Below are 26,008 nucleotides of genomic sequence, written 5' to 3'. Positions count from 1 at the left end.
GCCCCGGGCGGGGCCTATGGGTGCGCATGTAACTCGCACACAGGCCGATCCCAGTGATCGATTTATTTCGCTAGAAAATGCGACCGATTCCTTACTTCACGTAGAAAAATAAGAAGGCCATCGATCCGGAGACTCCTCACCCCTTTCTATCGCAGCAATTCACAACCCTAGGCTGCCGCCACCGTGCCGTATTGCCGCCGCCGTGCCAGCACCGTACATGCGTAAACGAGGGACCTGCACGAGCTGTACGCCATGTCGGAGAAGTCGGAGGGGCCACCAGAGAAGAACACGACGACAATTGCGGCGTCCATCGGCGCGGGGCCAAAGTCGCTCGCAGTTGTCGGAGTAGATGACGGCGACGCTGGCGACAGGCTGGTGCTGGACGAAGATGAAGGGAGGTGGACGGGCGGCGGCGTCGGCTACGGGGGTAGCAGCAGCGGCGGCGGCTAAGTTAGGAGCGCGGCGGCGGTGCTCGAAGTAGGCGAGGAGAACCCAACAGCATGACGAAGACCGGCGCGGACGGTGGTGTTCCCGCGCCAAGGGAGGCGGCGTGACACATACCACGGGAAGTCGACGCGCAGCGACGGCGGTGGACAGTGGGCCGGCGGCACTATAGCCCAAAGGGGCGACACAGCAGCGGCGGGCAGGTCAAGGCGACAGCGGAAGACCTCGGGGCGGTGGCAGGGACCGCGGGCCACGGCGCGACAGCCCGAAGGGGCGGCGCGGCGGAGAAGCGCGGGTCGGTGCAACCGCGGGGACGGCCTCGGGACGGCAGCGTGGACCGCGTGCCACGCTCGCTACGGCTCCACGGGGCGACGCAGCGGTGGCGTGAGGGTCGGTGTTGCCACAGGGACAACCTGGAGCGGACGGCGTCGGGGCGGCGGTGGACCGTGGGCCGTGGCACTACGACCCTAGGGCGACGCAGCGGTGACGCGGGTCGGTGCAGCCGGGAGAAGAACCACGGGGCGGCGGCGCTGTGGCCCGATGGGGCGACGCAGCGGCAGCCCGTTGCTCGATCGGTAGAGGGGCGCGCTGAACTCGGGAGGGTCTTCACGGGCCTGCGGAGGCGCGCGCCACCGACGGGCCAGGTCGGTCGCACGGTGTAGATTAGGCGGATCGCGGCGGCGGGCGGGTGATCAATCCGATCGCGTGCGAGGTCGGGGACGCCGCTCGGTGGAGACGGGGTGGCGGCGGAGTCCGAGATGAAGCCGACGACAGCGGGCGGCAGGGCGGCTATGATTGGCCGCCGCATGGCGCGAGGCTGCTGGGTCGGGGTGATGCAGGAGTCCGGTCGGAGCAGGGCGGTGACGGCCGGCGTAGATCGACGGGCAGACCGACGCACAGATGATGACTGGCCCTGACGGGCCCGCGCGTGGCCGCGGGGTCGGAGGAGAGGCCGGCGGGTCTCGCCGGGGTCGAAGTAGAGGCGCTCGGGGTCGACAGCGGCGGTGGGCGACGCAAATCGATCAAGAATAGATCGACAAACTAAAAAGAAACCGCGCGATCAAGATGACCGGCGGGAGAGAGAAAACCCTGGAGCAAGGCTCGGGGAAAAGACTCTCTAGGGCAGCCGGTCAACACGACCGGCGGACGAACCCTAGGTACGGACGGCGCGGCCCCTCGGCGGCGGTCATGAAGGCCGACCGCCCCGGGGGCGGCGCGCAGGTGCGGAAGCGGCGGCGCCGGCTAGGGTTTAGGATCGACTTGCGATAGATACCATGTTAGAAGGGAGAGAGGGATTTGGTGGAATAGTTGTTGTATTGCTTGAGCCTCATAGGCATATATATAGGAGTACATGATCTACTTGAAGTACGAGACAAACTAGAATACTTTCTAATTTATCCTATGTTTCCTAATACAATCACGTTACTCAACAGAACTATTCCCTATTTGTTAGGAGCTAGAATAGACTACTATTTCATTGCAAAACTGTTTAACTCATATTGCATTTGTGTGGTGATGTTCTAATAATGCAGTGTGTGGTAAGATCATCACATATGCGGTGTGAAGTGAGGAGGGTTGTTGCCGTGCTCAACCAAACGCCATGTTGCGCACGTTCACAACCTTAGACCCAAACTGCATGACAACCAAGCAACATACCCCCTCCGTTTCTGAATATAAGTCTTTCTAAACATTTCATTATGAACTACATATACGGATGTATATAGACATACAGTTTATAGTGTAGGTTCACTTATTTTGCTTCATATGTAGTCTTTTATTGGGATCTTAAAAAAACTTGTAGAGTATTTAGGAACGGAGGAAGGGAGTACTTGAAAGTGCCTAGCGATGCAAACGCTGCGCACCAAAAGATGCGCGGGACATGATTTTCTACCTTGCATTAATTAATGCATTAACCCAGCCTGTTCCTGCTTGACCACACACGCCAGTCGGGAAAAATCCGTGCAAATTACCAGACGCATCCTTTGTGAACGCGCCGCAAAGCTCGTTGATAATTCGCGCTGAATAGCCCTCGGGTCCGACGCGGTCGCCCGGTCGAGGAAGGAAGCGAAGGCAGCGACGCGTGAGAGGGACCGACCGCCCGGAACCTCCCTCCTAAGCCAGAGCCCCAGACCGCGCCGCGCCGGTCGGTCGGGTCGCCCCCGCGTCGCACGTTACCGCGTGCCCGACCGGCCAAACCCCCGAACCCTTCTCCCCGGATCTACCACCACCACCTCCACCCCCATCCCCACCTCGCTCGCTTTTGAAACCCGTCTCCTCTCCCCCAACCCCCCGAAACCAAAACCACCGCCACTAGCCACAGCCCGGCCAGCCAGCTCAGATCGCCCGCCGCGGCCGCTGATTCTCGCCGCGAGCCGGCGGGGATGGCGTCGTCCATGAGGCGGCGGCCGAGCCGCGGGGGCGGGGGCGCGGGGGCGGCGGCGGAGAACTGGGAGCGGCTGGTGCGGGCGGCGCTGAAGCGGGACCGGGCGGGCGGCGCGGCGGGGCCCTCCTCCTCCGCCGCCGCCGCGCACGCCGGGCTCGCCTCCGCCGTGCCGCCCTCGCTCGGCCGCACCACCAACATCGAGCAGATCCTGCAGGCCGCCGACGACATCGAGGACGACGACCCCAACGTCGCGCGGATCCGTAAGCTACCCCATCCCCCCCTCCCCCCTCCCCTTCCGCCAGCCCGCCTCGCTCGCTGCTTGCCACCGCGAGCGAGCCCGTCACCTCGTCGTTGCTCGCGGGGTCTACCGAGTAGCGCGGATGCGGGGGGAAATGCCGCTCCGCTACGAGTTGCCGCACAGGGCTTCGTGCGTGCTCCTCTGCTGCTGCTCTAGGCCGCCTCGGATGCTTGACGCCCCACCTCGACCTGGGACGGAGTAGTATTAGGTTCTACAACTCGTAGCATCGCCTGCTTGGGCTGAATTGGGGGCGACTTTTGCTGTATGGCGCAGGTGCTACTGGCTTTAGATTCTCCGATTATGCGGTCAATCAGGGGCCTGTGGGAGGTTACAACAAAGGGTTCTAATCTAATACAGCATAGTATAGGGTGAATTGGCGCAAAAATGCTCTGTCTATGATTTTCTAGTGACCTGAAGAGAGCTCTGATAACCTTATTTACTCTGAATGCAACTCCAGCCGTTGGTCTGGCTGAAATGCGCGCGCACAGCCTGTGTGGGTGAACAATCTCCGGGTAATTCATTGTCCACGCGGTGGGGTTTAGGGTTCTGTGTGCTCTCCAGTTTCGTTTGCTGCTTGCCACTGACCTGGGGTTAGGTCCAGAAGACACAGTTGAACCCGTAACATGTTAGCCCCCATTTCTACGCCCTTACTCCGTTGAATGATCACGCGGAGAAGAATGTTGGCGTGGCAGGGTACTTATGCACCCTTGCATTAGTTTATATGCGAATGTGTTCTCTAAGCTTCAATTATTGTCGCCCTACAGTTTGTGAACAAGCATACAGCATGGCTCAAAATCTGGATCCGAGCAGCGATGGGAGAGGTGTTCTACAGTTCAAAACTGGTCTAGCATCCGTGATCAAGGTATGCTAATGCTCACCACTAATCACACCTATTGCCGTTCAGTCTTTTCTCCAGTTAATGGTTCCACTTTGGTGTCTAACTTCTTATTGGTGTCATGGTATTCTGCAGCAAAAGCTTGCTAAGAAGGACGGGGGTTCAATCGACCGTCAGAATGACATCGAGGTGCTGTGGAATTTCTACTTGGAGTACAAGAAGCGCCGTCGAGTTGATGACATGCAACGGGAGCAGGAGATAATGAGGGAATCAGGAACTTTTAGCACCGAGTATGTCTTTCTCTTTGGTTATAATTGTGGTATTATTTGCTCCATGCTAGGATAGTCTCATTTTCTGTGACTTGTGTTTTGGCCAGCATATCCTGCATGTTGTGTCACCTTGAGACACTCGATGAAACACTCTGCTCAAAACAACCAGCAAGTAAAGCTTGTGTATCAATTGCTTTACATGTCCTCATTGCTTTGCTGCTCCTGTGCTGTATGTTTTTAGCTATCAATTACTCCCTCCATTCCTAAATATAAGTCTTTTTAGACATTTCAAATGGACTACAACATACGGATGTATGTAGACATATTTTAGAGTGTAGATTCACTCTTTTTGCTCCGTATGTAGTCACTTGTTGGAATCTCTAGAAAGACTTATATTTGGGAATTGAGGGAGTAGTTGATATTGATATGCCGGAGTTGGATTTGTTGTATTTATATGCCATACTCTTGTTTGTCCATGCATCTTTGATCTCTGGTCTGGATATGTCTATTATACACTAAGTGCTAAGTTGACCTTCTTTCTTGCTGAAGTACTACATTATCATATCCCTGTCGCACTAGATGACGCTATGATGGCAACTCATCTTATGTACTATACGACAATGCTCATGAGTTTTCCATTTTTTACGCTATGACCAGGATGGGAGCTAGGGCTATGGAAATGAAAAAGATCTACGCTACTTTGAGGGCTCTGCTTGATGTTTTAGAAATTCTTGTTGGACAAACACCGAGTGATAGGCTTGGTAGACAGATCCTAGAGGAGGTAATTGCTAAATATACTAATTTATTATTTGAAAGCCTGGTTTGCTGATGTGTTTTGCTTGTCATTTATGCTTTATTGAACTGCTATTCTCATTGGCCCTTTCAGATAAAGAAAATAAAAAGATCCGATGCAGCTCTGAGAGGTGAACTTATGCCTTATAATATTATACCCCTTGATGCATCATCAGTGGGAAATGTTGTTGGGTTTTTCCCTGAGGTATCCATGTTTTCTGTTTTTGTTACAATATTATCTTCTCATACCTTGTCAGATATTAGTCCTTGTAGTTGTCTTGACTATGTCTTACAACCTTATTAGGTCAGGGCTGCAATAGCCGCAATTCAAAACTGTGAGGATCTGCCACGCTTTCCTTATGACACACCACAGCTGAGACAGAAAGATATTTTTGACCTTCTGCAGTACGTATTTGGCTTCCAGGTAACCTTCCTCTGCCATATTCTTGGTTTGGGTCATATTCATGGTTTTCGAGTCGCGACTCATGCGAGTCGCTCTGGGGCAGTGACTCGGAAGAAGTCGAGCCTGCGTTGTGACTAGTCGCGACTTAGAGTCTAAGTCGCGAGTCGACACTAAGCTGAGTCGACCATATTTTTGTGACTCATAGACTAGTCGTCGACTAGTCGCGACTAGTCGAGCGACTCGAAATCCATGGTCATATTATATTAGATCCTCCTGCATTAAGTGAAAAAATAGATATGTGTATAGTTTCCTTTGGTGTGCTTAGTTCGATGATCTCATGTTCTTTGTCTCAGTTATCCATCAAGCAACAATGTGGCAGGTTGTTTCTTATCTACTTAGCAATTCATGCTATTCTGTATTGTAGAACTGGGCACTAGCCCAGTTGTGGGAGCATAGTGGTGTCTCCTTGCCGACCTGGGTTCATTTATTTTGCGGGACTAATAAACCAGTATCTTGTTATCTTCTTTATAATGTATGGGTGTTGCTAGTACCCTTGGTTTCATTACTATTATCTATTCTACCTGCGCCGAGTATCTAATGCGGCCGGATTTTATTCATGTTTCAGGATGATAATGTTCGGAATCAGCGTGAAAATGTTGCACTTACCTTAGCCAATGCCCAGTCCCGTCTGAGCTTGCCTAATGAGACAGAACCGGTTAGTTCTCCCCCTCTTATCTGGATACGTCTGAATAAAAGAACATTTAGGCATATCGGTGTGGAGTTGAGTTAGATCCTTATTCCTACTGATATAATACTTCATTTGTTACTAATTATATGTTGTCTTGGGCATTTACACGGTCTTCAATGTATGATAGAATATTTGAGCACACAGTAAAGTTTTAAACCAGACATTACAGGAACTGACTGTATCTTGGTGGGTTGGTCTTGCAAGAGTGCAAGCCTCCAGCCACCTTGGTTTAAAACCCTTAGCTTGACTGTCCAGATAGCCTATGCTGATCTTTTCACTTTATTCGCCTTGTTTTCTACTTTTATGCAAAAGTGATGTATTTACAGCAAGCTCACTCTTGAGATTGTCGCCACCCTTAGCTTTACTGTCCAGAGTCTATGCTGGTCTATGTCACTTCACTCGCCTTGTTGTCAACTTACACTTTATGCAAAAGTAAGATTTCTTTATAGAATATACATCTGATTTTGTGTGTGTCGATGCTAATCTATCTATGCCAAATTAGAAGCCTATTCGCCTATTTATCTTGGCTGTCTTCTACGATTGCCTAAGGGAATGAATGTTTTGTCTAAATAAACTGAAACTTTTATGGAATGGAAGAAGTATAACTAACTGTTTATGAGCAATGCCTAGGCTTGCTGCTGTTGTTCCATCTGTTATCAATAAATTTGAGGCACCTGACAAATATGAAATATGTGACCTCTTTTATTATTCTTTCTGCTGGCCATTTGTCAGTATGTTTGAGCTGTGCATATTAACAATTTCTTAGCTAAACTCACTATACAATGAACATGGACACAACTCTTGTAGAAAATAGATGAGAAGGCTGTTACAGAAGTTTTCTGCAAAGTTCTGGACAACTACATAAAATGGTGTAGGTTCTTGGGCAAGCGTGTTGCATGGACCAGGTATATTAACCTCTTTTGAACAGCTTTCTTTTTGAATGCTATTAACTCATGGATGCTTACCTGTTATACACTTATTTTTGTGGTAGCCTCGAAGCAGTAAACAAGAACAGAAAAATCATATTGGTTGCTCTCTACTTTCTGATTTGGGGCGAAGCTGCAAATGTTCGCTTTCTTCCAGAATGCCTGTGCTACATTTTCCACAATGTGAGTCTTTTCTTGTCCTCTGTTAATGTTGTCTTCAAGGTATGCCATGTGAAACACTAGAAGTCGCCAAATCAGTCGAGGCTAGGCTCTTCCGTTTTGTAGATGGTTTAGTCAGTTTGTGGCATTGACCAATAAACATTAATTGCAGCTGCCATTTGGCAGCTAGTTATCTTAGCTTATTGGCAAGGTACTCGGTTTAGGCAACCTCGTAATTTGGGTCTAACTTTGACCAGCAATTTGACCAACAAAATATACTCCCTCCGTCCCAAAATAAGTGTCTCAACCTTTGTACAATTTTGAACTAAAGTTAGTGCAAAGTTGAGACACTTATTTTGGGACGGAGGGAGTATGTTTATATGCCACAATAAATATAGCATCGGAAACTTCTTTCACAAATGAATCCAATGTCAATACTTTTTGTGCCATATAACATATATTTTATGGGTCAAGCCGATGGTCAAAGTTAGACCCAAATTACGAGGTGGCCATGTATAGATGAAAGGAGGGAGTAGTAGTAAACAAAATTATCTGTGCATCTGTCCCTGATGGTGTATCTACCTTTTTTGCTGCACTGACTTGTTTCAAGGAATTCTAATGTACTCCCTCCGTTCCTAAATATAAGTCTTTTTAGACATTTCAAATGGACTACAACATACGGATGTATGTAGACATATTTTAGAGTGTAGATTCATTCATTTTATTCCGTATGTAGTCACTTGTTGGAATATCTTGGAAGACTTACATTTGGGAATGGAGGGAGTCATGAAAACAATTGTTATGCTATGACACTCACAGCAGTTTACTTTATGCCAAAATAAAAAGTGAAGTAGATTTTTTTTGTAGACCTTCACTTTGTACTAGAAAAGTAGACCCTGTATTTGATGATCCATTGGAACAAAACGCTAAGTCTGTACTAGAAAAGTAGACCTTGTACTAGAAAATTCTGATTGATGGCATACTTAAGATTGGTTCCTTGCTGTGTTTGAATATGTTCTTACTAGGGGAATAGTTCCTCTGTAGTTCTTTTGTACAATGTGTTACTGATCCATTTTGTCATGTCTTCAGATGGCAAAGGAACTTGATGGGATTCTTGATTCATCTGAAGCTGAACCTGCAAAGAGCTGTGTCACCAATGATGGTTCGACCTCATATCTGGAGAAAATAATTACTCCTATATATCTAACGATGTCCGCGGTAGGTTCATCATGGAAGCTCTAGCTTGGTTTACAATTTTGTCTAATTCTTACATCAATTAGATCAGGATCGTTATTGCTTTCCTACTTGTGGATCTGGCTTTCTTTGGATTGATATAGATCTTTCTTGAATTCAAAATAAAGTCCTATATTCTGCCGCTACAGTGTGGTGCTTCAATATTTTAGCATTACCCACTTCCTTGATTTTGTTGAAAACTTGAAATTGTTCGCTCAGTCTCTTAGTTGGCTATATGGAAATTAGATGGTTCTTGTGAGCCATGTGGTTTCGTTGTTCTGATTTATTTTTACTTAGAATCGTAAGTTATTTTTCCAGTGTAAGATTAGCTATTTACATAGGAATTGACTTGCTGTCTTTTTATTCTTTCTGCTGTATTTAGTTTAATGCATTTTATATCTTCCATAGGAGGCTAACAGTAACAATGATGGGAAAGCAGCACATTCTGCATGGCGGAATTATGATGATTTCAATGAATATTTCTGGTCCATTCTCTAAACCATTGCATTTGTGCTGTTTCCCTTATACCCTTTGCTTACTGTCTCTTACTCTGTTTTGTTTCATATGTGTAGGTCGCGCTCATGCTTTGAGCTGAGTTGGCCACCTGCTGAGAATTCCAAATTTTTGCGCAAACCTGCTAAGAGGAAGCGTGTAAGTTGATCATGAATATATTTTTTAAAGACAGTAGTAGTTTGGCGGTACGAGTTTGGCGGTACATGTGGTGCAAACAGCTAAACACTGTTGAGAAACCTAGTCCGTAGAATAAAATTGTTTGAGTTTCTTCTTTTCTGTTACCTAGCCCTTATCTGTTGTTTCCTCATTGTATGTCATGGGCAGGGGCTCCAGTAATAGAAAAAAAGCGGTAGCAAATTGGATTGCTTGTTGTCTATTAGTTTATTTCAGTTTTGATTTGTTTGTTTGATTATGAAGTGTTATCCTCAAGAGTTTGAGTTCAAATCAGCGAAGTAGGAATAGGTTTGTTTTTATTGGGCGTTACACATACGAGTTTGGACTTCTAGGGAACAAGGAGGGCATGCCTTATAAACCGCTACAACTGTTGTAACTTCTGACATCAAGCAAGGAGAATAGTTCTCATCAAAAGTCATCTTCTTCATTATTACCCATTTTTACAGACTTCCTATTTTAAGTCGCACTGTCCATCCACCTTCGTATTCGTAGGATTTTGGGAGTCTTCCACATTATTTAACTACCTGCAATCTCCTTTTTCATATCATTTTTAGTTTCTAGTCAGCATTCTTATTGCATTATTTCAATGTTGGTTGCAGACATTGGTCTCATTTCAGTTCACACAGTGTAAACAACTTGGTTCACACTCAATTTTTGACTATGAAATACATTTCTCACTATTAAGACCAATATTTAAGAAATTATATTGGGCTGCATGATTTTTTTTGTAAGTAGTTGCTGTTTTACTCCACCTTAGTACTTTGCAATAGATTGTAAAAAAACAATTACATTGAATACTAAAGCCAGCTACCTCTGGATACTATTGTGAATCTGTGATTATCCATTTTATTGGTGTTTTAGAGTATCTGCAAAGAGGAACGAAAACAGAGACATAATTTATGATGTTATGCTTACATTTCTTATGCATATCTACCATTATCTTTGAATCATTAAATGTTGTAAAAACGCATTACAAAAGCGTGGAGTCTTTTAAGCAAACATTAGCCGTTCATCACTGCTTTTTTTTTGATATGATATATTTGGCAGTACTAGTGATTAAGGGGGCTAAGGGGTGTTCTTTGACTTGAGTGAAATAAATCCATTTTTTATAAATATTCATGCGTACCCTGTTTTACCTATGCGCCTCCTGATTAAAAAAATTCATTGCAGACGGGAAAGACCAACTTTGTTGAGCATCGAACTTTTCTGCATCTGTACCGCAGTTTTCATCGGTTGTGGATTTTCCTCATATTAATGTTTCAGGTCAGCTGTTTGATACTATTTTAATTGATGTGAATAAATATATCAACAATTTGTTGTGCTAAAGATGCCTTCTCTCTTCTCTGAATGGTGCTGCAGTGCTTAACTATTATAGCCTTTCACCGTGGGAAGATAAACATTAGTACTATTAAAATAGTACTTAGCGCCGGGCCAGCCTTTTTCATACTGAACTTCATTGAGTGTACGCTCTCTAATTTGTTCTTCATGATCTCACTGTTCCTATAATGGTTTTGCACGTGTTGTTATTTATACATTTTAAGGAAGTGTTACCTGGATCAGAATCTTTTAACATTCTCCATTTGCATGTGCCTCTTATCTTTTGTAGGCTGCTTGGATGTGCTACTCATGTTTGGTGCATATAAAACAGCCAGAGGTTTTGCCATCTCACGATTAGTAATCCGATTCGTTTGGTTAGCTGCAGTTTCAACATTTGTGACCTATCTTTATGTGTGAGTATTTGATTATATGTTGTCCTTAGATTTTACCCTCTCAGTGTGCACTAAGTTACTTATTCACTTTGAATGTTGAATATTGAACAGGAAAGTCTTGGATGAGAAAAATTCAAGAAACAATGATTCAACTTATTTCCGGATTTATATTCTTGTTCTTGGTGGTTATGCTGCGGTTAGGCTTGTGTTCGCATCGTTGGCCAAGATCCCAGCTTGCCACAGGCTGTCCAATTACTCCGACCGTTCACAGTTTTTCCAGTTTTTCAAGTGGATATACCAAGTATGCATGTCTTCACTCTACGTCGTGTTTTGGGAACATATCTTCTTATGAAATTATGTATTCATCTTCTTTCTCTTTTTCGCACCTAGGAACGATACTATATTGGACGGGGACTCTATGAGAGTATAGGCAACTATGCCAGGTTCCTTTCTTCTCATTTTCAGGAGTTTTGAACATTGTAATCTGAGGCACCCTTACTTTTCGTACTACTTGAGTGGTGTTCAGGAGTATTGACATGTCTGTAATTCACCAGCATTCTAAGTGGTCTTCAGTCTTCACTACTTGAGTGCTTGTATTGTCGTGGTGTTATTTACCTGTGACAAATTTTCTGATGCAGATACGTGATCTTTTGGTTGGTCATATTTGCATGCAAATTTACTTTTGCTTATTATCTCCAGGTGGGTATTACTATTTCTTTCAGAATTCAGATGCTTACTGATATTTCTATGTGACCAGAACTTCAAAAGTTACTTTGTTCATCATGTCATTCCCTTTTGCAGATTCGTCCTTTAGTTGTACCAACCAATATAATCGTGCAACTCCATGATTTGCAGTATTCTTGGCATGATTTTGTATCAAAAGGTTAGTAAATTTATACATATCGCACTAGTAGCATTGTTTCATTTACTCCACATTTTCTTTGGGGCAATAATTTGCTCAACATCTTTATTAAGGAGAAAACGATTATCTTCCTATTTACTTAAGGACACTAACAATGACACCATGCTGATGACGCTTTTATAGGAAATAGAAATGCTTTGACCATTCTCAGTCTATGGGCACCAGTCGTAGCTGTAAGTTTCCTGTGTTGACCTTCAAATTCTTGGAGAGAAAAGAAGTGAGCTTTTGAAATGATGCACTGCTTCACTATATTTGTATATTCAGATATACCTGATGGACATACACATTTGGTACACTCTTTTATCTGCTCTTGTTGGTGGTGTTATGGGTGCTAGAAGTCGCCTTGGGGAGGTACTATCAATCACGTATGCATTTGTTTTGATCTGTAAACTGGATAACACTCTTACATGTGCCAATTTAATGCAGATTCGTTCAATTGAAATGCTTCATAAACGTTTTGAGAGCTTTCCGGAAGCTTTTGCAAAAACCCTTTCCCCACAAAGGTCCTTAATCCTACTCTTTAAAATTGTGTCATTTTGAGCAGCTATGACTACAAACAGATGAGGTCTTGGCACATCTGTGTAGATCTGCTATCTAGTTTAATTTGATTTATTTTTCAATTTTCATTTGATGTTGCAGGATATCTAGCAGGCCAGTTCCTCAGGTAAACAAACACCTGTTTATCACATACTGTGTCTGTAACTTCCTTTAGATGATTGTGCCACAGTACACCTCAAGATCTCAAGATGCCGCACCCTCTGGCACACACACATCTAGTTTCTTAAACTAAGTGTTTGCGATTGGTTTTATGCAGACAAGTTCTGTTCAATTGAATTTAGCCAAGCATGTCACTCTATTTAAGCTTGTTTTTTGGGAAACTAACGAGTCCACTTTCAACTTGTAAAGCTGGCTTTCATGTATTCTTATTTCATCCTTGTTGTGTTACCTCTCTATCTGGCCAATTCTAAACCCTGATGAAGTGATGTTGGCTGGACATATTATTGTTTTTAATGGCTTCTTTTTTTTCCTTAAAAAATCAAGCTCGCTGATTTCAGTTACATTTTTCAAAGTCTCGACAAGTTAAATACCTGAAAGTACTGACCATTGATCACGCTCAACACTAGGATTCAGAAGCTACTAAGATGTATGCCTCAATATTCTCCCCGTTTTGGAATGAGATTATCAAGAGCTTGCGTGAAGAGGACTACATTAGTAACAGGTACATTGAACACAATATATGTTTACCATTCTATAAAAACCATTTGCTTCAATACCATGAATGAATTTTGTTTCAGGGAGATGGATCTGCTTATGATGCCAAGTAACTGTGGAAATTTAATGCTTGTACAATGGCCATTGTTTCTTCTTACTAGTAAGGTATCCTAATTGAAACTAACTATATCCAACTTCTGTTGCATGAATTCATCTTTATCAGTGAATTGGGGTGTCATGACTCTGTTGCTTTATTTGTAGATCATGTTGGCGAATGATTATGCATCTGACTGCAAAGACTCCCAGAAAGAATTATGGCACAGAATATCAAAAGATGAATACATGGCCTATGCGGTCAAGGAATGCTACTATAGCGCAGAAAGAATTCTGAACTCTATAGTTGATGGTGAAGGGAAGCTCTGGTATGATTCCGTACTGAAAGATGAAGTACCTAACTCACCATCATTAGATGGTTTTCCTAAATTATCTCTCACTTTTCTCTGCTTTGTCCTGATACATGTACAGGGTTGAACGCCTTTTCCAAAATCTCAATGACAGCATAAGAGACGATTCACTTTTGGTGACTATAAATCTGAAGAAGTTGCAGTTGGTCCAGTCACGTCTTACTGGTTTGACAGGACTTCTGGTAAGATCATGCTTTCCTTGATGCCTCTGCATAGTTTTCTTTGATGAAAATTTAATGGAGGAGCATACATGTTAGTAATTTTTCAACTGTTTCCTATTTCATGTATGTTTCTTAAATTTATCATGAAGGCGTTTTAATTTACAATTCAATATGTATTAGATTCGCGACGAGACTGCTGATCGTAAAGCTGGTGTTACAAAAGCTCTCCGTGAGCTCTATGAGGTTGTTACCCATGAGTTTCTTGCACCAAATCTGAGGTATCCTATGAGAATAATCACTGTTTTCATTGGTGAAAGATATCCGTTCCACAGTTATACTCCCTCCATTCCAAAATAGATGACCCAACTTTGTACTAAAGTTAGTACAAAATTGAGTCATCTATTTTGGAACGGAGGAAGTACTTTATTTCCTAATGCAAATATTTTTTCTTCCTGCAGGGAACAATTTGACACCTGGCAATTACTGTTAAGAGCTAGGAATGATGGGCGTCTATTCTCTAACATTTTGTGGCCAAATGATCTGGAAATGGTACTTCTACTTCGTCTGCACAACTATTTGAAAATTCCTTACTGGAAAGAGTTTTTCTGGTACCACCTCTTGTGGTGCTACCAATGTATGGTATTGCCTCTCAAAATGTATGGTATTGCCTCTCAAAATGTTAAGAAAAAAATCCACTTTTTTGGATTTGAGGTTTGTGGTTTCATAGGTGTACCGTGTGTTAATGTTACCACATCTTTTTTTGGGTTTTTTCGTGACATTCTGTGGTGCTTCGCTGGTACCTATAGGGCATGACATTCTCTCATTGCTTACACCTGGCCTATTTGTGCTTGCAGAAAGAACAAGTTAAGCGTTTACACTTACTTCTGACTGTCAAAGACTCCGCTGCAAACATTCCAAAAAATTTAGAAGCTCAGAGAAGGCTACAATTTTTCACTAACTCTTTGTTCATGGACATGCCGGAAGCAAAGCCCGTCTCTGAGATGATCCCATTCTGGTACTATAAATGCTTATGAACTTCATGCTTATCTGAAGGAATATGATCCTTTTGACACCTACTTTTCTTATGCAACAGTGTATTTACCCCATACTACAGTGAGACTGTACTCTATAGCATGTCTGAGCTGTGTGTTGACAATGAAGATGGCATTTCTATACTTTTCTATCTTCAAAAAATCTTTCCTGGTAATATTACGATGCTTTCTCTTGCAAATTATTACTTCTTCATGTATTTTATTTCTCAGGGCTTGGTTTATGTAGATGTTCTGGCTGTTTTGCCAGGGAAAGTATGTATAGGTAGGGAGGTGCACTCACCCCTTTGTGTGGGATTGCTGCAATTTGTATATTCCATTAAGCCTTTGGAAACAAAAATTCTGATTTTGCCAAACATCAACACACCACAATGCGACTATGAGTTACAAAATTTCGAATCTAAACGTGATTCACAACGGAGAAACAGAAAGGACAAATGGTAGATGCATCTTGTGTCAATGCTGCCATTTTTTATCGATTGTTTTGTTTACTGTTTGGATGTACTCCAGACCTGGTTCATCTGTTCCACCTAAATGACAGAGTGCACACAAGTCGTTGCCGCACTGATACCATATTTTGAACTCTTCCGTAGTTAACAAGACTGGTGCCAAAGTTGTGTTTGTAGACATCAAAATTTTAAACCAATGCTGGTGCACACAAGTCCTCCTATCCTTAGTTTTTTCTGTTCATCCATAGTTTATTAAAAAACTTCACAGGTTAAGTTTTCTCATTTCTTGTGGTAGCATTTCTCATTTAAGTGTTCTGCAGAATAAGTCATGTAGAGTAGAACATTTTAAATGCAACTTCAATTAATTATCACAAAATTCATGTCAGCATGTGTGGCAGAGTAAAGTGTTCTGCTGAATAAGTCATGTAGAGTTTAACATTGTAAATACATCATCAATTAATTATCACAAAATTCCTACATGTCAGAGTGTGTTGCTTATTAGCAAAACATTTCTGTTGGATCACAGTTGACCACAAAGGAAGAAGATGTTCCTTGTACAACAATACTGATTAAGTTGTTTGTTATATACCAGAAGACATGTAATTAGTATCTCATTTGTTTTCTTGCAACCAGATTGTCGTTTTATACAAAACATGTCCTTAATTTTCTATGTGTGTGTGGCCTGGATTTTTATTTGGTTTGTAGATGAGTGGGCCAACTTCTTAGAACGAATTGGCCGTGGAGAATCATCAGAAGAGGATTTTAAGGAAAGTCCAAGTGACACCTTAGAACTGCGGTTTTGGGTGTCATACCGTGGCCAAACTTTGGCAAGGACAGGTGAATTTGTTATTTTATTTCTGTTTACTAAATGTTCATGTATAGTGGAATGTATGCAACTAATACATGTTCCATACTCAAATGGTCCATAAGCTGCATTCTGATGCCAAGTACATATTTTTTCCTTCCTTTTATTGGATATTTTCCTTGACTTTGTATTTGCTGGAGCAGTGAGGGGTATGATGTACTACAGACGAGCGTTGATGTTGCAGAGTTACCTGGAGAAGCGATATCTTGGAGGTGTGTTTATAGTTCTCTGTTGTAGAAAATGAAATAACATATTTTTTTTTTCTCATTGTGTTTTTTGAGAGATTTTCATCATTTTATTTGTTCCACCAGGCATTGAAGATGGGTATTCTGCACTTGAATATATTGACACTCAAGGGTATCAGTTATCTCCTGATGCACGGGCCCAGGCAGATCTAAAATTTACATACGTTGTTTCATGTCAAATATATGGACAACAGAAGCAAAGGAAGGCTCCAGAGGCTGCGGATATTGCTCTTTTAATGCAAAGGTTAATTTGCTTGACTTTTAGTCTCTCTATATACAAATATAGGACCTTTTAGATCACTAAAAGGTCTTATATTTGTTTACAGAGGGGTGTAGGATCTATTCTAGATTACTAGGACAATGGCCTGCTTTGCCACTAACTCAATTTTAAATAGTCCACCTTATGACCCTAAAAAATTACAATTATACCCGAACTAATTTAAGTCTCGTACAAATATGGATTTTGGTGCTTAATATCTGGTCCAGTACAAAAATATCAATCTTCTGATTCTCATGATGTGAAAATTGTGTGATTCAAAGTGGGATGCACTCTATAATAACTAAAAAATATAGAGGATATGAAAAAGATTAAAAGAAGTCCTTAATTTCTTGTCTTTTGGCCCATCAGTTGATTTCTTGTCTATTAGATGAGGTTAGTCTTGCTTTAGTTTTGATTATCTGAAGTTAATATGTTTCTGATTTTGGTTTCTGCTATACAACTTAAAACATTTCCACTGCATTATCTTGATTAACTTTTGTTATAACTTGTAGAAATGAGGCCCTTCGGATTGCTTTCATACATGAAGAGGATGGTGTATCGAGTGATGGGCAAGCTATAAAAGAATATCATTCCAAGCTCGTGAAGGCTGATATTCACGGAAAAGATCAAGTAAGCGCAGTACTGCAGTTCTGTATAAATTTGATTAATCTTTTACAAATGATCTGGTCCATTTTTCTTGCCTCTTGGAAATCAACAATGAACCTGTAACGCTCCACTTTTCACATTACAAGATCTGTAGTACGTGGACAATAGTTTGTTTGGTATTAGCAGCCGTTGGGCTATCTCAGTTATCATTAACTGTTTTCTGCGCTAGGCTCTACAAAAGCATCAATAGGTGAAGAAACTGATTGTCATGTTCTATCCTTTTCCCTCTCCGTGTAACCCACAAACCTTGTGTAGTACCTGAGGCTTATTCCCGTTTTCCTTTGGTTTACATGTTTTTGTTAGTCTCGTAATATCACCTTGAATAAAACTGATAATACTGTTCTCTCATGTTATATATTGAATAAGAGAATATAAAATTATTGCTCTTATCATCATTTCTCGGTTTTCTGCTACTGCACTACCTCTTCTATTGGTGGCTTGGTGCCCCTTTATTATTTGGTGATCTACCAAACTAACTCCACTTCTGGAAGAGATCACAAATGCTGTTGTAGCCTTAGCTCTGCTAGTATGGAATTTTATTAACCAAAGAACACACGAAGGTTTTGGTTCTTGCCAGCCTCTCAGAATTTTACTAACATTAATATTAATTGAGCTCTTATGCTTCATCTCTTTTCATGCTGTTGTATATATAGGAAATATACTCCATTAAACTGCCTGGGAACCCCAAGCTTGGTGAGGGGAAACCTGAAAACCAAAATCATGCTATAATTTTCACTCGTGGAGATGCAATACAGACTATCGATATGAATCAGGTATACTTTTTTCTTCAATAGTAACAACAGCCCTTAAATATTTAATCATTAACCTTACTGTTTGTTAATTCCTGACGAAGTATCACTAGTCTAGATTCTTACGTGTATTTTGTTTGATTGAATTTAGATCCCAGCAAAATTCTACTCATAGAACATATTGTCTGTTTCTAGTTCGTCCATTCCATTTTTAAGAATATTTTAATTCCTGGATGCTAAGCTATGCATGATTCTGATAGTGTCGCATCCTGCACCGTTATTGGTAAAATTTGCCATACAGATGGATGTTCCATTGCTTTCAATTTGCTTGCATTTTTCATGAATAGAAAGGAGTTCATTATGTACAAGGGCGTATAAGGGGAATTTATACAACAAAATACGAAGTTGAACCAGATACTCCCCTTAGAAAATGAGATGAGGGACTAGGTGTTCATTCAGAGGGCATAGATACCGGGCTTACCACCTTGTGGACGCTGCGGACGTGTTTCCTACCCTAGCCGCCGCCGCCGCCAGGCGACTAGGGCGAGGCATTTTTTTCCTCCGATCTCCACCGGCCGGTGCGCTGGCCCCCTCTCCCTTCGGCAGCTGCTCCGGCGGCAGGAGGGAGGGGGGACCCCGTTCCTCCGTTCTGTAGTTAGGTTTTGGATTTGTAGGTCGTGGTGCGTCGTTGGGGTGGTGGGAGCGGCGCCCGGACGAATAAATCTGCCTCAACCCCACTCCCACACTGGAGGTGTCCTTCATGGTGGCGTCTCGGAGTTGATGGCATCGTGTCTATGTCGATCCCTCATATCGACAGCGTTAGGGTTCATGGATGGTGTTGACGAGGCGGCGGCGGCGACTCCATCAGGTGTGTCTCTCCTTCTGCTCTGTCCCCGTTGCTGTGGCGTTGTCTCCGACGTCATGGTGGAGCAGGGAGGTTTTGTCGTTCAGGAGTACGCGCAGGCGGTTGTCTACGCAAGTGACAGCTGGAAGATGGAGTATCTTGTGTTGGGTCTGTGGTCGAAGGCGGGCAGTTCTGGTTTCCTTCTCCGACGTCGTCGTCATGCGAGGGTGTCAGTTCTGAAGTTCGATGGCGTGTCCGGGGACATGTTGCCCTGGTCTGATTCTTTCAACGACTATGGTTTTGCTTTTGGCAAACTACTTTGGAGGTCCGTAAAGCTGCTGATCAGCGATGGAGCTGCGTCGAGCTTGGGCGAAGAGGTGATCTGTCTTTTTACCCTTTGGTGGCCGCTTCGGTGGTGTCGAAGGAAAGGGACAGGCGCTGGTATTTTGCATAGGATTTTCCTATCTTTTCAGTCATGTATGGTCGGTGCTTACGTGACTTGTAACTTGATCTTTTATTCTATATAAATGAGACACGTATTACCATGCAAAAAAAAAAAGACTAGGTGTTCATTCAAAAAGAAATAGGCACCCAAATTCAAGTAGATGACTTGAGCTTGGGTTATGGGGGTGTATAACTCCCACAAACTGTGCCAGGCTTAGTTTCAGATGCTTCTTTTTTCTCATATGCATGCTACACATTAGATATGTTATGATGCTTCCTTGTACCCCAAATAGCCCTGATGGATACAAATTCTCACATAGGATAACTACTTGGAGGAGGCAATGAAAGTAAGGAATTTACTTGAAGAATTTCGTGGTAACCATGGAATACGCTATCCCACAATTCTTGGTGTGCGGGAGCATGTATTTACGGGAAGGTTATTCTTCGACTACTCAGCTATTTTACCAACTATTGACATGTCTGTATCTTTTCTGTATCAACCTGTTCTATTTTATTTTGCTAGTGTGTCTTCGCTGGCATCATTTATGTCTAAACAGGAAACCAGTTTCGTTACTTTGGGGCAACGTGTTCTTGCTTTCCTCAAGTGAGTAAATGTCTTCAACTATACTGCGGCTTGTAGGGAATATCCATGCACATTCTTACTACTCCCTCTGTAAAGAAATATAAGAGCGTTTAAATCACTAATCTAAACGCTCTTATATTTCTTTACGGAGGGAGTAATTTTCTCTTCTACCAATGAACCTGATAATAGTTTCATTTCAGCACAACTTAATTGCATTCTGTTGTCCTTATGTAGGGTTCGAATGCACTATGGGCATCCTGATGTCTTTGATCGGATATTTCATATAACCAGAGGTGGTATTAGCAAGGCATCCCGGGTGATCAATATAAGTGAAGATATATACGCTGGTTGGTACTTTGTGTTATCTACAGTTATGTTACATCATGAATGTGACATGGTGGGCTGCAGTGCTTGCGAGCTCATGGTATTTAGGTTGCACCGGAACTGTTTCCTTGTTGGACCTCCCCACACCCCACCCAGCGAGGTTTCAAGTCTTTAGATACATGAGATAACTAGTCATTCTGAAGTTATTTACCATGTTATATTTTTTAAGAAGCTAAAATGCCTGATGTCACCATCTCTGCTAATTGTCTCACAGTAGATATGTTGATTGGTGACATGTTGATAACTAAATAAGTAAATGTTAGTTTAAGATCACCAGCGTTGTGCATACCTAGATACTGAAATACTTTATTATTGAAAGCTTGACTTTAAGTGTTAACAATTTGCAGGATTCAATTCAACTCTGCGCCAGGGTAATATCACACACCATGAATATATCCAGGTTATCTATTCTGTTCACTTGTGTTACATAGTCTGGAGCATGGATACATTTAGGTGCATACTGTATGCATACCCGTTATGGTTTGCACACGGCAGATATACCCATTATGACATGTGAAAAGTTCTGTTGACAGATGTAATTATGTGCGTTATGCGAAACATGAGTAAATGACACTGCAGCACATACATAAGTTTCAATTCTTTCTGTGCACACAAGCTAACATGTAACATGCTTTACAATTCAGTCTGATATGTTTCATTTTGCTTAGCGAGTGCACATGCCATTATTTGTATGTTGCCCATAAAATGTAATAATGATATGCTTCTTTTCCCCAAAATGTAATAAAACCTTTTCTTCTGTCTAGGTTGGGAAAGGACGTGATGTTGGTTTAAACCAGATTGCCCTGTTCGAGGGGAAAGTTGCTGGAGGTAACGGCGAGCAAGTTCTTAGTCGAGACGTGTACCGTTTGGGGCAGCTGTTTGACTTCTTTAGGATGCTAACCTTCTTCTACACCACTGTTGGTTATTATGTCTGCACAATGGTATCCCTCTCTCCCCCCTTCATAATAAGTTTACTGTACTTTGTTGTTGATTGGTTGTGCCTGGATAATAATTTCAACCAACTCATTTGAACAGATGCATCCAAGTACGTTATTTTAGTGTGTCTTGCTGCTACTTGAGCTTTGGTATGCATAGTGCCATTAGTTGATCATATATCATGAATTGGTTTTCGTTGCATAATTGCATTACCCTGAAACCACCCATATCTGCTCGAGGCTACAAAGATGGTTATAGATACCAGAATGTCATAAAATAAATGGATTCTTGTCGGCTATTCCCAGTTTAGGGTTTATACAAACTTCTAATTCAACTTCTTTAAGATTGATATGCTAAGTCCTTCACCAAAAACCTAGACCGCGTTGATCAACTTATGGGTATGGTTTATTGGTTGCTACTTAAACATCGCGTCTTGCTGCTACTAGGTTCTCAATTTCAATCATTTGATAGCTTAAGGCATGCCTATAAAAAACTAAACTGCAGCGATGAACCTGATATAAGCATTTTCTTGCAAAGCAGAGAATTTGTATATGTTTCTTGACTGGCTGCATATTTGATTTCAGTCACATGTATATATGTAATAATTTCTTTGTTTATGTGTGCATGCAGATGACTGTTCTAACTGTGTATATTTTCTTGTATGGGAGGGTGTATCTGGTAAGTATTATGATCCCTATTTTGCTATGCTTCTTTTTGCTGAATGTTGTTTCTGTGCTGTATTAAACCGTAAATTACATTTGAAACTTTAGGCACTCTCTGGACTCGACCATTCGATATCTCGTCAAGCTAGGTTTCTGGGGAACACTGCCCTTGATGCTGCTCTGAACGCTCAATTTTTGGTTCAGATTGGAATTTTTACAGCCGTACCAATGATAATGGGTTTCATTTTGGAATTAGGGCTAATGAAGGTGGTGCCCTTTGTTTCTTTAGAAACCTACTTTTACAGGGTCACTCGTGATCATGTATTTATGTTATAATTTTAAATCCTGTGCAGGCTATTTTCAGTTTTATCACAATGCAACTGCAGTTCTGCTCAGTATTTTTCACCTTTTCACTTGGAACTAGAACACATTATTTTGGGAGAACAATCCTTCATGGTGGTGCGAAGGTACATATGATGTGTTTCTTTTTACGAATATTATTTGTTTGAACTCTGCTGACACATGATCCTCTATGCAGTATCGTGCTACTGGACGAGGTTTTGTTGTTCGCCACATAAAGTTTGCTGACAATTATAGGCTGTATTCTCGAAGCCACTTTGTGAAAGCGTAAGTTGCTACTTTCAAGCAATGAAGTTCATCTGCATGAGTAATGGACACACAAATCCATCTACCAAACAGAATAGCACACAGCTGTAGTGTTACCATATTCCTTTTGTAGTATTGTGATAATACGGTTTCCCCATCCTCTTGGATTTGTCAGACATAATTTTTATAACCTGATTGTATACCTTCTGTTGACATTAGTCATTGGCGATCAATCTGAAACTCCTTTTGAAGGCAAAATTTTGTTAGCATTTGCTGCAAAACGCCATAAAATAAGTACTCTGTTGATGGGCTCTGCAAAATTATGCTGGAAATTACTGGAGCAGTTAAATTTTTCTTGTTTGGAAAATTAGCAGTTAAAAGGGAAGAAATCCTATTTGCCTTTGGAAATTAACCGAGCCTATGTTCTCTTGTTTCTCTCCAAGTACAAATAAAACTGCTCACAACCCCTCCCTTCTAAATTTTGAAATATTATTATTATAATTGTTTAGTGTGCTGCACCAAGTGACGGCAGTTGTGCAGTTTTCGTTGGCAAATACTGTTGTTTCATGATTTGCTTCGGCAAACGCCAATCAATTGTAATAATGTCTTAAAGAGTCAGTTCTGCCCCAGAAATCCAATTCGCCTCTTCGCAGTATCTTTGGCTCCTGCGTATTAAAAATGTTTTTTTTACAAATGTCAATTTTTAGTGGCAAAGCTTAAGCATTTTGACCTGTGCAAAAAAAAAAAGATGAACACCAAAACACCACCCCCCATCCAGGGATCTGACTCAACGCAACACATTGAATCTTCAATTCCAGATGTAGTGTTCTTGCTAGTATTACTTGGTGACCAATCTGATGGCTATATTATTGCAGGCTTGAGGTTGCTCTCCTGCTTATTGTCTACATTGCTTATGGCTACACGAAGGGCGGGTCATCGTCCTTTATTCTGTTGACTATCAGTAGTTGGTTCATGGTTATATCCTGGCTCTTTGCGCCATACATTTTCAACCCTTCTGGTTTCGAGTGGCAAAAGTATGTTCACCAATCCTATCTTTTCCCTTTAGATTTGTTGTCATTCAAGCAGGATGACCACTGATTGGGAAACTGAGCTTGTTCACTTATTTTCCCCTTTGTAGAAAATAGAGCAGTCACTACTATGATCAAACATATAGAAATATAGGATAATTGTATATATACGCTCTTATACTACCTGCTCACTCATCATTCTAGTCCTAGAAATATAAATATAAGATGCATTTAGCTATTGCACGTTGCATCGATGTAATTGGTTTTTGGCTGTACCTTTACCGATTTGCATTTTGAATGTCAGAACTGTTGAGGACTTTGATGACTGGACAAATTGGTTATTTTATAAAGGTGGAGTTGGTGTAAAGGGCGAAAATAGTTGGGAATCTTGGTGGGATGAGGAGCAGGTCAGTAACCATGATGTTGTGTGTGAAAATCTATTTGTTTAAGCCCTGTGCTTCTTGCTCTTTTGACTTATACATGTTCTTGGTATTACTTCCGTAATGTGTTCATACAGGCACATATCCAGACTTTTAGGGGACGAATCCTTGAGACTATCCTGAGCCTCAGATTTCTCTTGTTCCAGTATGGCATTGTGTACAAGCTTAAAATTACTGGACATAATACATCTCTGGCAGTAAGTGAAGAGCTCTCTCCTTCAGTAGTTCTGTAGAGTACAATTTTTCACTTGCTTCGTTAGACTGACTCTTTGGATGCTTCTTTACGCCAAATATAATATTTTCTTATAGTTCAATTACATTGTATGTATTCCTTTTTCATCTCTTCATGTTGGACCCTTATCCACCATTCTTATGTTTACATTGGTTGCATAACCGTAACTGAGCAGTAGTCTGTTAGGTCTGTCTCCTACTTTGAGCACAAAAATGTGGTTGGGTACAAACTGATCTTACAATATATCAGACTCCATAGTTTTTTTTTATGAGTTCTGTTTTGATGTGCAAGTTGAATAAAAAAAAGCTTGATGTCAAGCACATTTATTTTCATCTTCAAATTAAAGCAAGAGCTAATGGGTCCCTGATGTTCCTACCAAGTCTGTCATTTCTATTCTCTGACGAATCTAAATGCCTTCTGTTACTGGTCAGATTTATGGCTTCTCGTGGATTGTACTTCTTGTTATTGTCCTCCTATTCAAGGTTTGTTATATTATTCATGATATTTTCATCTACTCTGCACCATATGAACCAATTTGTCTAAGATAGTTCTATTGTGCTTCAGCTTTTCACCGCAACTCCGAGGAAGTCAACTGCCTTGCCGATATTTATTCGGTTTCTACAGGGCCTCCTTGCAATTGGCATCATTGCAGCAATTGCATGCCTGATTGGATTTACAGACTTCACAATTGCTGATTTGTTTGCAAGTGCGCTAGCATTCTTAGCAACCGGATGGTGCATCTTATGTGTAAGTACAACGGTCTTCCTTTGTCTATTTTCTACATTTGTTGTACCTTCTGCCTTGGTGGGTGCATTCCGCTGCATGCCTCATAACCTGTCGCTTCTCATGGCAGCTGGCCATCACATGGAGGCGCGTGGTGAAGACACTCGGGCTGTGGGACTCTGTCCGCGAGATCTCCCGGATGTACGACGCTGGGATGGGCGCCGTCATCTTCGCGCCCATCGTGTTCTTCTCGTGGTTCCCCTTTGTGTCCACCTTCCAGTCGCGTATCCTGTTCAACCAGGCCTTCAGCCGTGGTCTGGAGATCTCCCTCATCCTGGCGGGGAACAAGGCGAACCAGGAGTCGTGAGAAGCCCCATCCATCGGCTGCGTGTTTCTGTTGTACATTTCTGGACTTGATTAGGGACATACTGTAGGTTCGAACAACATATGTACATAACGCCCCTGAGTACTTGGACACTAATCGCTCGCTCGTGGACAATGAGCTAACGCTGGCTTAGACGTGTGAATATTCATTCGGCTCCCGCTTGTAGTTCTGAGTTGCTGGATGTAATTTGGATCCTCTGGTGATTTTGTGTCGCCTGGTAGCAGTAATCACAGCTTGAGTAAACTAGTGGCTAACTCTTGAGTTCGACACTGCTTCTGTTGCATCTCATTCTGCTACATTTTTTTACTGACATGGTTGTTGCCCATCTCTGTTATTTCTGTTAGATTTCTACTGACAAGCAGCTGAACTCGGGTTACCTGTCTGGATATATCTGTCTACCATCTTGTGTCAATATGGCCTGGCTTCCTTGGGGAATGAGTGCTCACAACATTCCCTGGACATCCTTGGTGCTTGAATTACGTACAACTCATATATGCCTCCTGTTGCATTGGCCACTTGATCACAAGATACCGTGGTCTGTCGTAAGCTTCAGTTGCGTGGTCCACTACTGTGGCTCGCAGTTCCGGACCACCTGCTGCTTGGCTAGCTTGTTACTTTCACAAGGTCAGTGGCTGCTATCCAAGGTTTTTTTAGCTCACTCCAGTCTTAAATAACGTGCAATTCTCTTACATCTGAATAAATATGCATTACTCATGAATGAGAACATATGCCACCTCTTGTCCTAGATTTATCTAGATATAGATATAGATGTATCTGGACACATTTTACATTTGTATTCAGACAAATCTAAGAC

General features: G+C 42.2%; 1 protein-coding gene across 1 annotated transcript; it reads left to right on the top strand.

Annotated features, from left to right (window-relative positions):
• Nucleotides 1-2,810: 2,810 nt before the first annotated feature.
• Nucleotides 2,811-25,477, top strand: LOC119288206 (callose synthase 10-like). The gene is made up of 51 exons (XM_037567842.1): nucleotides 2,811-3,087; nucleotides 3,890-3,987; nucleotides 4,096-4,250; nucleotides 4,887-5,010; nucleotides 5,116-5,226; nucleotides 5,326-5,445; nucleotides 6,050-6,139; nucleotides 6,980-7,077; nucleotides 7,164-7,281; nucleotides 8,347-8,475; nucleotides 8,899-8,975; nucleotides 9,063-9,141; nucleotides 10,348-10,440; nucleotides 10,537-10,639; nucleotides 10,784-10,907; nucleotides 10,998-11,187; nucleotides 11,277-11,329; nucleotides 11,525-11,585; nucleotides 11,688-11,769; nucleotides 11,932-11,981; nucleotides 12,073-12,159; nucleotides 12,235-12,311; nucleotides 12,448-12,472; nucleotides 12,933-13,027; nucleotides 13,104-13,185; nucleotides 13,282-13,442; nucleotides 13,546-13,666; nucleotides 13,826-13,923; nucleotides 14,104-14,194; nucleotides 14,500-14,660; nucleotides 14,739-14,848; nucleotides 15,849-15,980; nucleotides 16,152-16,220; nucleotides 16,320-16,497; nucleotides 17,025-17,142; nucleotides 17,832-17,951; nucleotides 19,536-19,651; nucleotides 19,739-19,819; nucleotides 20,033-20,145; nucleotides 20,530-20,582; nucleotides 20,947-21,123; nucleotides 21,749-21,796; nucleotides 21,889-22,047; nucleotides 22,134-22,247; nucleotides 22,319-22,407; nucleotides 23,262-23,420; nucleotides 23,719-23,821; nucleotides 23,932-24,051; nucleotides 24,518-24,568; nucleotides 24,651-24,833; nucleotides 24,940-25,477. Exons 1-51 carry the CDS (start codon nucleotides 2,826-2,828, stop codon nucleotides 25,174-25,176), a joined length of 5,745 nt encoding a protein of 1,914 aa, XP_037423739.1. The 5' UTR covers nucleotides 2,811-2,825; the 3' UTR covers nucleotides 25,177-25,477.
• Nucleotides 25,478-26,008: the final 531 nt, after the last annotated feature.

This window comes from Triticum dicoccoides, chromosome 4A, assembly GCF_002162155.2.
Source record: "Triticum dicoccoides isolate Atlit2015 ecotype Zavitan chromosome 4A, WEW_v2.0, whole genome shotgun sequence".
NCBI lineage: Eukaryota > Viridiplantae > Streptophyta > Magnoliopsida > Poales > Poaceae > Triticum > Triticum dicoccoides.
This window is presented reverse-complemented; position numbering and strand designations above follow the sequence as displayed.